General features: G+C 37.7%; 1 protein-coding gene across 2 annotated transcripts in view; it reads left to right on the top strand.

Annotated features, from left to right (window-relative positions):
* The window catches only part of NAA16 (N(alpha)-acetyltransferase 16, NatA auxiliary subunit), a 66,046-nt gene that overhangs the window by 22,252 nt on the left and 29,212 nt on the right, over positions 1-14,582 (top strand). For both annotated transcript variants that reach the window (XM_009275644.2, XM_009275645.2), the window contains exon 8: positions 3,170-3,276. In XM_009275644.2, coding sequence (XP_009273919.1) covers positions 3,170-3,276 — 107 coding nt within the window. The remainder of the gene's footprint in view (positions 1-3,169; positions 3,277-14,582) is intronic.

Raw genomic sequence — 14,582 nt, 5'->3', positions numbered from 1 at the left:
TGCCAGCCGCTTGTAGAATGCTTCATCCGCCCCTTCATCCTGCTTGGGTGGTCTATAACAGACTCCCAGCAGGATATCTGCCTCGTTGGCCTTCCCCCTCATCCTTACCCATAAACACTCGACCGTATCATCATCACAGTCGTTGAGCTCTATACAATCGAAACACTCCGTAACATACAGGGCCACCCCACCGCCTCTCCTTCCTTGCCTGTCCCTTCTGAAGAGTTTATAGCCATCCGTTGCAGCACTCCAATCATGAGAGTCACCCCACCATGTTTCTGTGATGGCAACTAAGTCATATCTCTCCCGGTAATGCTACAGAGCATAGCTAGTCCACTTTTCTGTTGTTGCTCAGGAGTCTGAATGTGCATATACCTCTCCTGTGTAAAATCACAAGATTTTAACTGCTTCGTAAGAGATTTAGGCCTGAAGTTAACACTTGTGCCTTACTTAATCCAGATATTTCAGTTTCTTTGAAGATACAAGGGCAAATTTTAAGGCAGTTCAGCTAGATTTGAAAAGTTAGGTGACAAGTAATTGTTTTTCTCCTGTAATAAAATTGTTATGGTAATACATAGCAAACAAGGAAACAACCTGTAAAATGCTTTTCCATATCTTTATTAATAGTGTGTTTTGCTGTTGACTTCATTTCACTGTATGTTTTGCACTAGGTTACCTTATCATATCTGACAGTGTAGTTTCACAGCTAATGTTCATTTAAATGGGAATATGTTTGGTAACAAGGATTAGTTGTTGCAATAACAATAATAGTCTAAATGAAACCAGAATTGATGATCAGATCAGTCAAGAAAAGTCTCTCAGTAGGCTACTTTCTGCAGCGTTTCATAACAAATAAGAATTTTTGCACTAGGTTACCTTATCATATCTGACAGTGTAGTTTCACAGCTAATGTTCATTTAAATGGGAATATGTTTGGTAACAAGGATTAGTTGTTGCAATAACAATAATAGTCTAAATGAAAGCAGAATTGATGATCAGATCAGTCAAGAAAAGTCTCTCAGTAGGCTACTTTCTGCAGCGTTTCATAACAAATAAGAATTTTCCTAAATTTAAACTTGTGTTTCTGTTAACCTGTTCAGCTTGTATAAGTCGTGGATGTATAAGGCTGTTTTTTATCCCTAGAAATTCATCTATTTACTAAATTATTTCTTCTGTTTCTAAGTAGAGCAGATAAGAATTCCTGTTGGCAGAAGTTAATAGTGAGAATGTGAAGGCATAGAAACAAACTTGTTTGCAGAAACACATTTGCAAATTTCAAGAGGACAGATTTTTTGGTTAAGTGAGGTTGCTGTTCCAGTGTGGTCACTGACTAGTTGCTTGCAACCAACACTGGTTGATTCAGAATTGGCTTAAAATACTCTAAAGTGCAGGCTAGTATTAAAAGGGCAGTCCTTCCCAGACCTTGTTGTGCATTGCATCTTAATAACCTTGTATTTGATACAAATCAGCTCCTTGATCCAACTGGATACCACCTTTATGGAAGAAGGCTGTTAAAATTAATTTTCAGACTGATCAAGGGTGGTGGCTTGGAGTCTGGCCATCCAGTTTTAGATTTGTTTATGTTGCTGTGGATTCACTGTTCCTGTGGTCAGGTCTCTTCTGTGCTTCAGACTAAAATTTGAGCTTGGCTTCATGTCATAGGTGGTTGCCTAGCTGTGTGTTTTGCATTTTTCAGACTTTGTTTTAAAGCTGTTCTGGTTTTTATGAATAAATATGTACTGAATGAAAACTTGAATCTTGCTTTCTTAAAATCAGAGTTACAATTCTTCCATCAAGAATATAAATTAGAATAATTCGACAGAAGAAATTGAGAAACTGAGATGGATTGTCATAGGAGGGTTTCTTGTAGTGTGAGAAAACAAGTTTTAATTAATGCACCTGTAATAAAGCATGTGCTTATAGCCCGGTTATGGATCCCCATCCACAGGTAGTAGGAGTTTCTATATACAGCAGTTTGTTTTAGTACAGCGAGGCAAGAACATGAGTTACCTTTGTTAGTCTCAGTAACAGTGCTGATAACAGTAAGTGTAGGACAATTAAGAATTGGTGGAAGTATATAAGAATGTTATATACAAACCAGTAGTATCTTCATTGTCTGAATATCTATAAAACGATCTGTTCATCAAATTTGTAATGTGTTCTTAATGAGTTGAAGTTTATTTCAACAGCTTTATGTATGTTTGCTAGCATTATGTGAAGTGTACTACTTCCTTGTTTAAAGACTTGGAGAACAACAGAGTAGGCAGTGAAGTTTAGCAACTTCATCCTTATGCGAAGCAAATAAAACCAATAAAAAATAAAAAAAAAAAGAAACAACTGAAAACAACCACTTTTCATCATAGGAATAAAAACATGAAAGCCAGCTATTTTCCTGACTGGATATCGTCTCCTTGAAGTCCTGTTTGGTGGGTTGTTGTGAAACAGCATTTTTCAGAAAAGTGGCATATTGCAAGTACTGTAATTTTTACCTGAAAACATAATTAAATCAGATTTTTAGCTTTCTGCCAGTATATCTTGATAAAGATGATTCTGATATGGTGCTTTTCCTTCTGAAACCCAGTCTTCTATTCTGTTTCTGATTCCAGAAACAATCCTATTGCCATCGGAAGTCATGTCCTACTCATAAAAAAAAAAATAGGACTAGAAGAGAGGTAGAGGGTTCATTTCATCCATCCTTCTTCCTCAAAGCAGGATAACTTATATGTGCACTATTCCTAACACACTTTTGTCTAACTTAATCATAAAAACTTCTAATGATGGAGCTTTTACAAGATCTCCAAGGTAATCCATTCCAGTGCTTAGTTATTCTTACCATTAAATTTTTTCCAGTGTTCATTTAAATAGCCCTTGCTACATTCTCTGTAGCCAGCACTTAACACTTTCTCTTTTTAATAAATTTTACAGGTTTGAGGACTGTTACCATGTCTTCATCAGCAGTCTCCTAAACACTAGCAACTTAAGCATTTTATTCAGATCTTTTTTAAGATGCAAATGTGCTCCGGATAATTCTTAAATAACAGGAAAGATGAAAACCCTTAACTGCAGTTTCTCAGTTACTCTATTATCCAGAGTTGCACAGCAATTAGTGCTTGTATTTATATAACACTTGGAATCACTGACATATAACCAACTACACTTTTGTTTCTAGGTGAAAAATTTAGAGAACTAATGGATAAGTTCCTGAGGGTTAACTTCAGTAAAGGCTGCCCACCCTTGTTTACCACTTTGAAATCTTTATATTACAATCCAGAAAAGGTAAAATTTAGTATTTATTTGGTTTTAATGAAGTCTTCTATATTGAATTTCTAATAGATTATCTGTTTTTATATAGATTGTCCTGTAACTTACCAATAACTGTTGCTGAACATTTTTCTCCTTAATGTGCTATATTGTCATATACGAATGATCACTTGATGATGCTTAATATGTATGAAACTTCACTTCTGTAGACAGCTGATGTCAAAATGCTTGAAGTTGGATTGGTGCAGAATGCACTGAGGTTCTTAAAATCAAAGATAACCAATAACTTTATTTTTGTGTACTTTGAGTGCAAGCGTGTGAGGATTCTTTTACCTTATGGTTTATGATGTCACCAGAAGTCATGATTTTAAAATATCACACAGATGGCCATTGTTCTACGTACACTTCTGAATTGCATGAATACATGAACACGTTAGAATTTACCACAAAGGCTTGTTTCCCATTTAAGTCTTTAGCTAAAACTTTAGTGTTTAATTTTTGCACGTCTAAACTCTCACAGTTTTGGCAAAATTGTGTCACATTAGAACTATTGTTTCAAATGTAGTTCTTCATTCCAAGCTCGTCAGTAAGGTATAGTAGAAATAAATTTTCGAACTAAAGCATGTTACTAAAATGTGTAGAAAATAAAGGTCAGTCTATTCAGATGTTGCTATCTTTGCTACAAGCAATAAAACTCTGGGTATTCTAATCCATTCATGACTAGGTAAGAAGAGGTTTTTGTATCTGGAAAAACCCTAAATACATGATGCAGCTTTTCAGCCAGCAGTGGATATTCCTTTAATTGGACTAAAATTATTCTTTTGAAGAGTCTCTTTGCTAGTTGTCCTAACATGAAATTTTCAGTACGCTTCTCTTTGGAGATTGTAGTCTGGACTGTGTCTCCATGGTTGACATAATTTTAGTAAATTCCAGTGTCATGTATAGTACAAGCTTTTCTACAGTGCCTATTGCTAATGCATACTCTTCAATGTAAGCTTTTGGAATGGCATTGAAATTTTTTAGATGATGATACACTGACTATCTAGATAGAAATAGAGTCAGTGCTGTGAAAGTTTTACCTCTGCTGTTTGAAGTATGAAAATCTAGAAGTTAAAAGATACATATAAACTCATTTGGTGTGTGAAAAGATTTTTAGCACTTAATTGTTTTTGACCTGCTGGGTAGAAAAAATGAGGACTACCATGTTTTGGGGCAGACTTACCCAGTAAGTTCCTTGCTGCTAGTTATCTTCGTTGTATCAAATCAGTGCTGCTTGGAACTGCCAGCTTAATCCTAAAAAGTTATTAAAATTAAAATCAAGAGCCTCACAATTTCCAAATATGCTTGGATTTGTTTGTGCTGTTAACTTCTGCAAACGCATTTTCCTCTTTTCTTGTCCTTCCCTTATCAAGACAGGGTCTCTTTCACACTTCACTTGGTTGGGTTTTCATGTAACTATAGTGTAACAGAAGGATCTCTGAAACTAAGAGAAACTTTAATTTTAGTCTCCGACAGTTAATTTTAGAATTGCTAAAATTTAAGGATTAGGGGGCAGAAAATTGTGGCGAGCTAATGTGTGCTATACCTTGCAGGAAAATGTTGTATTTCGGTATCTAACTTCTCTAAGTTGGTGCCTAACACTAGCTTCCCGCATAAATTACTGGTGTATTTTGACTGAAAATAGAAAGAATTGTAGTTAGGATCGTGTTATGCCTGCTATAAAATACCTGGCAAATTACTGAATTCCCTATAAGTTGGGAATGAACAGTTCCCCACTTACTTCTTTAGAAACAGGTGTAATTTGGTGTAGTCAATTGCAGTTAAATTTTGAAATGGCATAGATATGAGGATTTTATGAAAGAGTTGGTATTTAAGCCTAGAAAGTTCCTTCTTTCTAGAACTCCAGGTGGGTCCAGGATCTTTCATAAACCATAGTTTTGGGAAAAAGGTGAAATAAGCAATATTTATATTAATAGAAGTTTTCTATTTGTATGTACTTAACTCAGATATAAAATATTGCAGCAACTTTTTTATGTAGGAAAGGAAAATGTCAATTACTTAACTCAGTACTTGTGAGAATACAAAGGAATAGTGGGGAAAAAATATAGCTTTACTTGCTCAGTGAAGATGAGGATTATATTTCTCAGTAAGTAGCTCTTAACATTTTGGTGTTAAGAACACCTTTTACACCTGAGTGGAGAGACCAAAAGGTAATGTAAAGAGTAGCTGATTCTAGAGGAAAAATGTTTGTCTGCCCTGTGTTTGGAGAGGGCAAGGGGGAAAAAAGCTGGTTGTATAGAAGGCAAACATTTGTCAAATGTGTTCAGGAAAATGTTGTTTGTTACCTAGTTACTATAAGTTGGTATTTCGTACTAAATGCTGTAAATAAAAATTGCTGCCATATTTTGATTTAAAAAAAGATTCTAGTCTACTAACATTAGTTAACAGTTTCGGGTGAAATCTAGCTTCAGGTACACAGAGCTGCAAAGCTTTAGGACTTGCACAGATCAAAGTGAAGACTATTCGGGGAAGTTCTAGAAACTCTTCAGTACTTACACTGCTTAGAAAGACTCAAAATACCAAGGTTATAGGTCAGAAGTTATACTTTGTATTCCAATACAGACATTGTTGTGATAAAGATCTAAACCAGATTTGCTGTACTTGTGGAAGTTGTGCAAGTAACATGAGACCAAAAACCAGAATTTCTCCTTATTTTCTATTTAAGGAGTTGAAGTTCAGCTGTGTCTTATGATGATCAACTAGCAGTGTTTTAGTATGTTAGCATTGACTTGATCAAAGATCCTTTAAGCAGTTAAGGAGTTTAAAAGGTAAATTGCTTAACAAATGAGTAATCAAATCCACCAAGAACACACTGGAGTAATTTACAAGTTGGCCAAATATTACATTTAACTTTTTTCAGCCACACTCATTTTCGTTTTGAGAATTGTTTGACAAGATCCTTTTCTGGTATACATATTTGTTATGCTCTGAGTTGTCTTAGGGAGACTAGAAGTGTCTGATACTTGACTGAATTTTTTGTTTTGTTCCTTGAAATCTAATCTGAGACCTCATTGGAGATCAATAAGCTGTGTCTAAATGAAGGATCCTGAAGACAGAGAAGGTAGTCTTTTTGTTGTTTCAATGTTTCTAGGAATAGGAAAAAAACAGAATTATCTTTGCATAGCTTATCATAAAGGGTATATTGTGCTCCTGTACATTCCTGCTTTCAAATAATCATTTTCATGTATTTGATTAAATCAAAAAAGTATAGTTCTTGTATGCTAAGCATAACTTTTGACAAAATAAAAAATTTGGCATGACTGTCATCCAGTAAAAAGATGGCTGAAATAGTTCTCTTTAGCTCCATTTTCTTGGTTCTGCTTTTTTTGGGTAGGTGAATTATTTTAGGCAGATGTGTGTTCAGATTTCAAAAACTTTCAGTTTGGTTGGTTGTCTCCCAAATTCTCTGGAATACGTTTTTAACAGTCAAGGAATGACATTAAGTTCCAGATTCAGGCATGTGAATGTCGGTCAGTGGACATAGAGGACTGTTCAGCTCACCACCATATGTGGCTTCCTACATAGGATCAGTTGAGCCTTGATAGCTGTTCATTTTGGCTGTGCTAGGTAGATCTGATAGATCTGTTTAGATTGTAGGGGGAGCACAGGCACCTATATTATGGTTATCTAAGTATAGATGTCTGAACCTGAAGGTACCTACTGTGTGTCCCATATGTTTCACTGGGGTGTGTTGGGAACTGTTTATACTTGTTCGCAAAGTATCTGTTATATGAGTACTTTGTATCTATGAAACTAACATTGAGCAAGCTTTACCAGTTGCTTTTAGAAAGAATCAATGAATGTCCCACCAAAAACCAAAACTGAAATAGCTGAAGTGCTAACTAGGTGGAGTGGATGTCACTTTTTCAGCTACCGAACTGGATTTTGTTTACGTACTTGTGTGAATATGAGGTGGATAAATGTGTGGAGTACAACTGGTTCTTCATCACTTCACTAAAGAATATGCTTTACTTCGGTTAAGGAGGAAAGATGTGTTTAATCTTCCTTCACACTTAAAATAGAACTGTTGTTTAAGATCCTTTGGGTGAAGTCACAGAAGGGTACCAAAAGTGGGAAAGACATCATAGTACAATAATGTAAAGCTATTTGTTTCATGGAAAAAAAAATTATCTTAAGGTTATTGCTGGAAGAGACTTTCTTCGAGTCTCAGACCCAAAGGAATGAGGATCCGAAATCTGTTCAGTAAAGAAAGTTTGCGTATAGCTTTGTTGCTTTTTGGCATTCTCAGACTTTTTTGAGGTAAAATCTTCCCTAATAAATAAGTCTCTAATGAGTTAAAGTATACTTTGTTATGCAATCTGTCTTCCCTAAAATTCTGGAGCAGAAAAAAATCTGTGTTGGCCTTGTGTTCATTGTGATGCGCAGAAGTTTATATTTGTCTGTACAACTGGGTTGAAAAGGAAACTGTTCAAGATTTGCTAACTGCTTGAAACTTGGACGCTTGGGAAGGTGGCAGAGATAGTATGGTGAAACCTGGGATAAGCAGGTTGGCTGGATGTTTCATCACAATCTCGGCAATATTGTTTGTTACCTTCTAGGAGTGAGTTGTTAACCCACTGAGATTTGAGATGATTGTTTCAGAGGTACTTAGGCAGACTTTAAAATAACTCTGGAAGCTGATGGGGAGGGGGAGAAAGTGTTAAGCTTGCTTTGCCGTAGATTACTGTACGTACATTGCAACAAGATCTAATTGCGGATTCTGTGGTCTTTCACTGCTTGCAAAGCAGTGATGTGACTAATGTTTTTCTCCCTAGTTTTAGAAGGTAGTTACCCAATGAATTGTGTAATCCTTCAAAGTTCTTCGAATGAGGTTGTGATTCTTTAGGTTTTGTGCTGTTATGCTAGTCTGATATGTAGCATGTGAACTGTTTTTCGGCTGTTTCTTCCTCTTTGTCAAGCCACCTAGACTGGAGGAGATATAAGTAGTAGAGACTGAAGGGTGAGAAGCTTGAAGAAATGGAGCTAACAATTGTCTTTTGCCTAGAAACTGTACTGCTATTTAAACTTGATCAAATGTATTGTGCTGTGGATAGAGCTTTTGATTATTAAAATACTGTATAATTAAAAAAAATCACACCAGCTGTTCAGTATCCTGAGTGCACTTCTATACCATGCTGTAGCATAAAGTTACTCTAATATTGAAATAAGAAAAAAAAAATGAGGGGGGCATTGAATTACAGGACGAAATGTTAGACAAAGGCCAACTGAAAAGGAGATGTTTGTTTTATCATTTTCTATAATGTTGGCAACTGATTTTTCTACAGGTAATGTGGATGTGTAAGGATATGTTATGTAAAGAGTTTGAGTTCTTTCTCAAGTGATAATTGTTACTATGCTCCCTGTTTGCAGATACCAAAGGCATGCACTAATCACTTCCTAACTTGCTACATTGGTACACAGGTAGAGTCTGTCTTTCCAACCGAACAAAAAAAATGGATTAGAGGGTGATAGAGACTGTCAGAGCAAGTCTTACTGTATTTTCCAGTGTCTCATTCAAAACAAGTTTGTAATGCTATATAGACCATGGTCAGTGGTACATCATTGCTGATAGTCATAGATCACTTTTTGCCTACAACATATTAGAGAAATCATTTGAAACATTGTCTTGATGGCTTTGTTCTTATTTTTAAAAAAATATTTAGTCAGCAAGAATAATGTTCATTGCTGTATGTTTGTTTTGGATGACTCTCGAAGTAGCCACTGTATGTTGTGAAGAAATTGCCTACATCTTCCTTCTATTCATTATGTGGCAGCCTCGAGGGAATGCTGTAAATACAGCCTGGGGCTTTATAAATATGAAAACTGTAGGTCATGATGAAGTAGTGTGAAGTGAGTGTGGTTACATAAAAGACAAAGTTCACAAATGTAAAAAGTTCTGTACCAGGTTCTACTTACCTGTTAGGGTTGGAGAAAGGAAAGGAAATGGCTGGTCTGAACAAGAGCTATGCAGATTACTAGTGTTAAGGAACAGACCTGCATTCTGAGCTCAATATTTATTTTTCTCAACTGATCTTGTAGTGCCTTGTAAGGACAGTGTGTTTGACTTGGTGTGTCAATTAGCTAACTCCTGGGTTGCTAAAACAGCTAGCAGGCTCTTAAATATCACTTAGAGGAACTCTTCTCATATGGAACAAGTGCAGGGAAATAGCTTTTACATGTAGCAAAACAGTCACAAGCAAAATGCAAAAAATGGGTATCTCTTTAGAAAATTAAGTTCACCCACTTTTCTGCATGAGTTGTTACTGTAGCTGTGCATGTTGGATTGAGTTCATAATAATTTCATTAGTGTGTATTATGAAGCATGATTTTACCAAAGTGTGGATAAAAGAAGAATATTCTTGATGGTTTTGTGGTGTTTTTTAGGTTGTTGCTATCTGTCATTCAGAAACAATTTGCTGTTTTCTGTCAAAAATAGAAAATTCAGTCTTCAGAAGAACATGTTGTAATGAAACTACATTAATCAAAACTTTAATTAGTCATCTACATTAATGTATGGCTGCTAAACTGAAGGAAGAAACTAAGATGGGGAAAATATGAGTATAGACTTGAACTGTTTCTACAATTCGTTGAATGTTGTTTTGTGTATTAAAACAAATGCTAGCAACTTCTCGTTCTCTTCTTCAAGAATATCTGATTTTTAAAATAGCTTTTAGAATATGGGACTATTACAGAGATTCCACAGTAAACACATGTGCCTTGGCTATGAGTTCAGTCACCTTCTCAAATACCAGCCTGTGCCTATTTGTACAATTCCTCTTGAAACACACTCTTGGTTCTGGCTATCATTCAAGACACCAAGAGGGGAACCCCGTGAATGTCCTACTGCTCTGCGAAACTCTTTAAGTTCATTCTGTGTGTGTTTGTTTCTTGGGACTTTTTTCCCCCGTGTTAACTTTATTTGGATAACTTCTATCACAAAATGAAAGAACTCTGCGGAAGAGTTACCTAGAAAGGTACTTTGTGCTAAACACCATCATGGTGGCGTTCACACTAAATCCGCAGTTTAAACTGTGCCCTTCATGCATTGAATCTGTGCCTTTAATTGGCAGATACAGCAGATGCTTAGTCTTCCTGGGAGGAAGACATGTCCCAAGCAGGTGCTTAGTTTTTTTCTTCCTTCTCAGCCTGCATCTTCCGACATCCACTAGCACCAAGACAAACATTGGACATGGTGATACTCTTATTCTGATCTTCTAGGTATCATTCACTCCTCTGATAGGACACTTCTTAGAGCAGGAGACTCTAGGTATGGCATCTGCATATATTCTGTAATTGACTGTGTGCAACAAAATGGCAGTGGATTGCTCAACTGACACTGAGTTGGTGTCCTTAGTTCTGTCTTGACAATACTTGTAGCTATACTTGTGTCTATGCTCTTACGCGTCCAAGAGTGGATTCCTGTTACGTATCAAGGAAAAGCAGAAGATACCAATTGTCAATGAAGTCACTGACACTTTCACTGTTGTTATAAAAAAAAAAAATGAAAACAAAAACAAAAAACCCCCAAACAAACAAAACAAAACCCCAGACTTCTTCATGAGGCAGAATCCAGAGAAATTCAAAAACCTTTCATGATAATGCTTTTTGTCATCTTTCCTAATGAGATTCTCATTTCAAGCTCAACACTTGTGGTAAATCTTCTTAAAGCCTTCTGAGAGTTGCTGATAAAAGTAGCAAGTTTGGTATACCAAGGCAATAGAGGATGTACACAACTTCTGTGATTTTTTTTTTTTTTGAGGGCCTATGGGTATCACTCTCATTGCTTTCTTATATACATAGATCTTGGTAGCAGAGGATCAGGTTATAGAACTTTTAAACAGATTGGATGTGCACATGCCCATTGGACCTGATGGGATGCGTCCACAACTGCTGAGGCAGCTGGACAATGTCACTGCACTGCCACTCGATCCTTGAAAAGTCATCGTGATGGATGAAGTTTCCTGAGGACTGGAGGAAAGCAAATGTCACTGTTTTCAAGAAGTACAAAAAGGAGGATATGAGGAGCTATGGGCCAGTCAGCTTCATATCAATCCTTGTGAAGCTGATAAAGCAAATAATCCTGGAAACCATTACCAAACACACAAAGGACAAAGTGTGGCTGGGAATAGGTAGGATGGATTTATGAAGGGGAAGTCATGCCTGACTAACTTGATACCCTTCTATGACAAAATGACTACCTCAGTGGACAAGGGGAGAGCAGTTGATACTGTTTATCTTGACTTTAGCAAGGCTTTTGACACTGTCTCCTGTAACACAAAAACTGTTGAAGTACAGCTTAGTAGACAGTAAGGTGGACTGAGAACTGGCTGAACGGCCAGGCTCAGTGTTGTGATCAGCAGCATGAAGTCCAACTAGTGTCCCCAGGCAGTTAACACTGGGGCCAGTAGTATGTAACATCTTTGTTAATGACTTGGTTGATGGGGCAGATTGTACCCCTCAACAACCTTGCAGATGATACAAAACTGTGAGGAGTGGCGGATGCATGAGAGAGGATTGTGCTGTCAGAGAAACCTTGATGGGCTGGAGAAATGGGCTGAATGGAAGTTTAATGAAGGGAAATACCAGGTCCTGCACCTTAGGAGGAATTAATCCAATGCTCTAGTATAGGTTGGGGACTGACCAGCTGGAAAGCAACTTTGCAGAAAAGGACCTGGGGGTTCTGGTAGACAGCAAACTGAACATGAGCCAGCAATGTACCCTGCGGCAAAGGTGGTCAACAACATCTTGAGTTGCATTAGTAAAAGCACCACCATGAGGTCAAGGGAGGTGATCTTTCTTCTCTCCTCAGCCCTGTTGAGGCACATCTGGAGTGCTGGGTCTAGTTCTAGGCTCCCCTGTATGAGAGCCACATGGACATACTGGAAAGAGTCCAGAGTAAGGTCATGAAATTGGTGAAGGGAGTGGAGTGTCTGGCGTATGAGGAGAGGCTGAGAGCTAGGATTATTTAGCCTGGAGAAGAGAAGCCTCAGGTGGGGTCTTATATGTATAAATATCTGAAGGCAAGAGTGAAAAAAGAGAGCCAGATGCTTCTCACTGTTCACCAGGCATGAGACAAGGTGGTATGTGCACGATTTAAAATACAAGAGAATATTTGAGCAAAAGAAAAGACACTTGTCATGGGGGTTGTCGGACATGGGAACAGGTTGTTCAGAGAGGTAGTAGAGTTGTCATCCTTGGAGATAATCAAAATGTGACTGGACGTGGCCAGAAGTAACCTGCTTCACTGACCCTGTTCTGTAAAGGGGGGTTGGACTAGGCAGTCTGTAGAGGTATCTTCCAACCTTAATGATTCTGTGATAGCATCTTACTGGGTTTCACCTTCAAGTCTAGGATGAGCTTGTAGCCGTTGACTTGTTAGCCAGCAAGCTAGTCTGCAACTAGTACTTAAGTACTGGGACAAGTGCATTTTATGCAAGTCTGGCAACACTAAGATCCTATAGTAGACAGTGCAGAAAGGCACAATAAAGATGGATATGCCTATATACATGAGCACCTATGTACAAAAGCATTTAGATCCCTAATCCAGATACTGTGATGTGGAATCTGTAGCTGTGATTTTTATATCCATTTGCCAGCATAGCTCTCCTAATCAGTTCCTAGAATTTCTTGCTTTTCCCTTCTCAGATCATTCACAAAGGGAAAAATGGGTACTTGTCACAGAATCTGCCTTTTAGAAATGAATTAACTTCAAAACACAGGTGAATAACTGCAGACTTGGCTTAGTATTAGGTTAAAGGTGAGTATGTGCATAGTTCACCACATGTCAGGTGAAGCATCTATAACTGCTGCTTCAGGGTAGGCACTTGCCAAAAGAGCAGGTTGTTTATTCAAGAGTTGAAACGGGGTTAGGCTGAGGATGCTACCTATAGATACGAAGGGATTTAATTATGGTTTCAGTACAGTCCTTCATCCATCATTCTTGATTTTTGGAGCCCTCAAACTGGCATGTATGGCATCCCTCTTTATTTCTGCGATGTTCCACAGTGCAACTTCTAATAGACAGTGTAACAGTTGTGCATTTGGTGTTTGTCAGTGATCATCTCTTTGTTGTCTCAAGCAGAGGGAAAGAGCTATATAAAGAATACTTTCAACTTCCTAGAAATCAGCAGTCACTTGACCAAGCTATTGATGTAGTTGCTCAACTAGATGAGGGCAAACAACTTCAGTGGTGAAGGAAAAGTGGAGGAAGAGATACTGATAAAATTCTAGTGAAGTCATAATTGCGTCCAGACTATTTCTCAAGTCAGATAGCTCATGTTCACCTTGAGTAGTTGCCTGCTGATGGAGACAGTTTGTTCCAGCAAACCTGCTGATGTTTGTAACGTTATACAGCAGGGACTATTGGTGTGACACTGTGGTGGGGTCATAGTGTGCTGTGCTCCTACTCTTGACTTCCTGTGTTAACGCACAACTGTTGGGAGGTGCTCAGTGGAGCTGTTGTCTTTAATGCTTGACAAATGCCCTATGTTAGGCTTTAAATGAAGTGCTGTATTTTGAAGATCAGTACTTCAATTTTTAGTGACTGTTACTTACACTCACTATCCCGAATACCTATTGCCTTCCCATACTCCACAGTGACAACTGTAATGACATACGTTTAAAGAGAAAACAGACTTTTACCCTAAAATAGCCTGCTCTGAGAGGTGATAACACAAGTCCCATGATCTGTTGTCTTTATCTTGGAGTTTTCTGATGCAGAATTTATATAAATTAAAAGTTCATGATCTTTGCATACTCTGTGTGTTGAAGGTGAGAATAATAGGCACAAATTTGTAGGGCTCCAGCAGATGATGCTACTCGGGGAACTGATTCATGAGTGTGTGTGTTGTGCAATTCAAAATGGATTATCTAAGGGCCCTGACTCATTGACAGAGTGATTCACTTTCCCAATTGTCCATTCCACCCTTGTCCTTCAGTTGCCACTCTTGCTGAAGGAGCAGCACAGGTGTCTTGAGTACCAGTTCCTGAATCTGTACAGCTTTAAACTTGTACTCATTTTTGGTTTTCTTAGTATGTTGTGTTATTTAGCTAAAAGCGCAGCTGCTTAACAAGCCATTTCTGCAGTGGCAATCTCTGAAAGATGGTTGGATTGAACATGTGAAAATAAAAAACACTAGCTGTCCTCATTTGAAAAATCCACCTGCATGATTTAGAAAAAATTCACATGCTGTGAGAGAGGTGCTTGTGTGTAGTGGGGCCGGTGTTGATAGTGTTTTGAAGAACTGTAGTTATTTCTGGAA

This window comes from Aptenodytes forsteri, unplaced genomic scaffold (assembly GCF_000699145.1).
Source record: "Aptenodytes forsteri isolate BGI_AS27 unplaced genomic scaffold, ASM69914v1 Scaffold172, whole genome shotgun sequence".
Taxonomy (NCBI): Eukaryota; Metazoa; Chordata; class Aves; order Sphenisciformes; family Spheniscidae; genus Aptenodytes; species Aptenodytes forsteri.
This window is presented reverse-complemented; position numbering and strand designations above follow the sequence as displayed.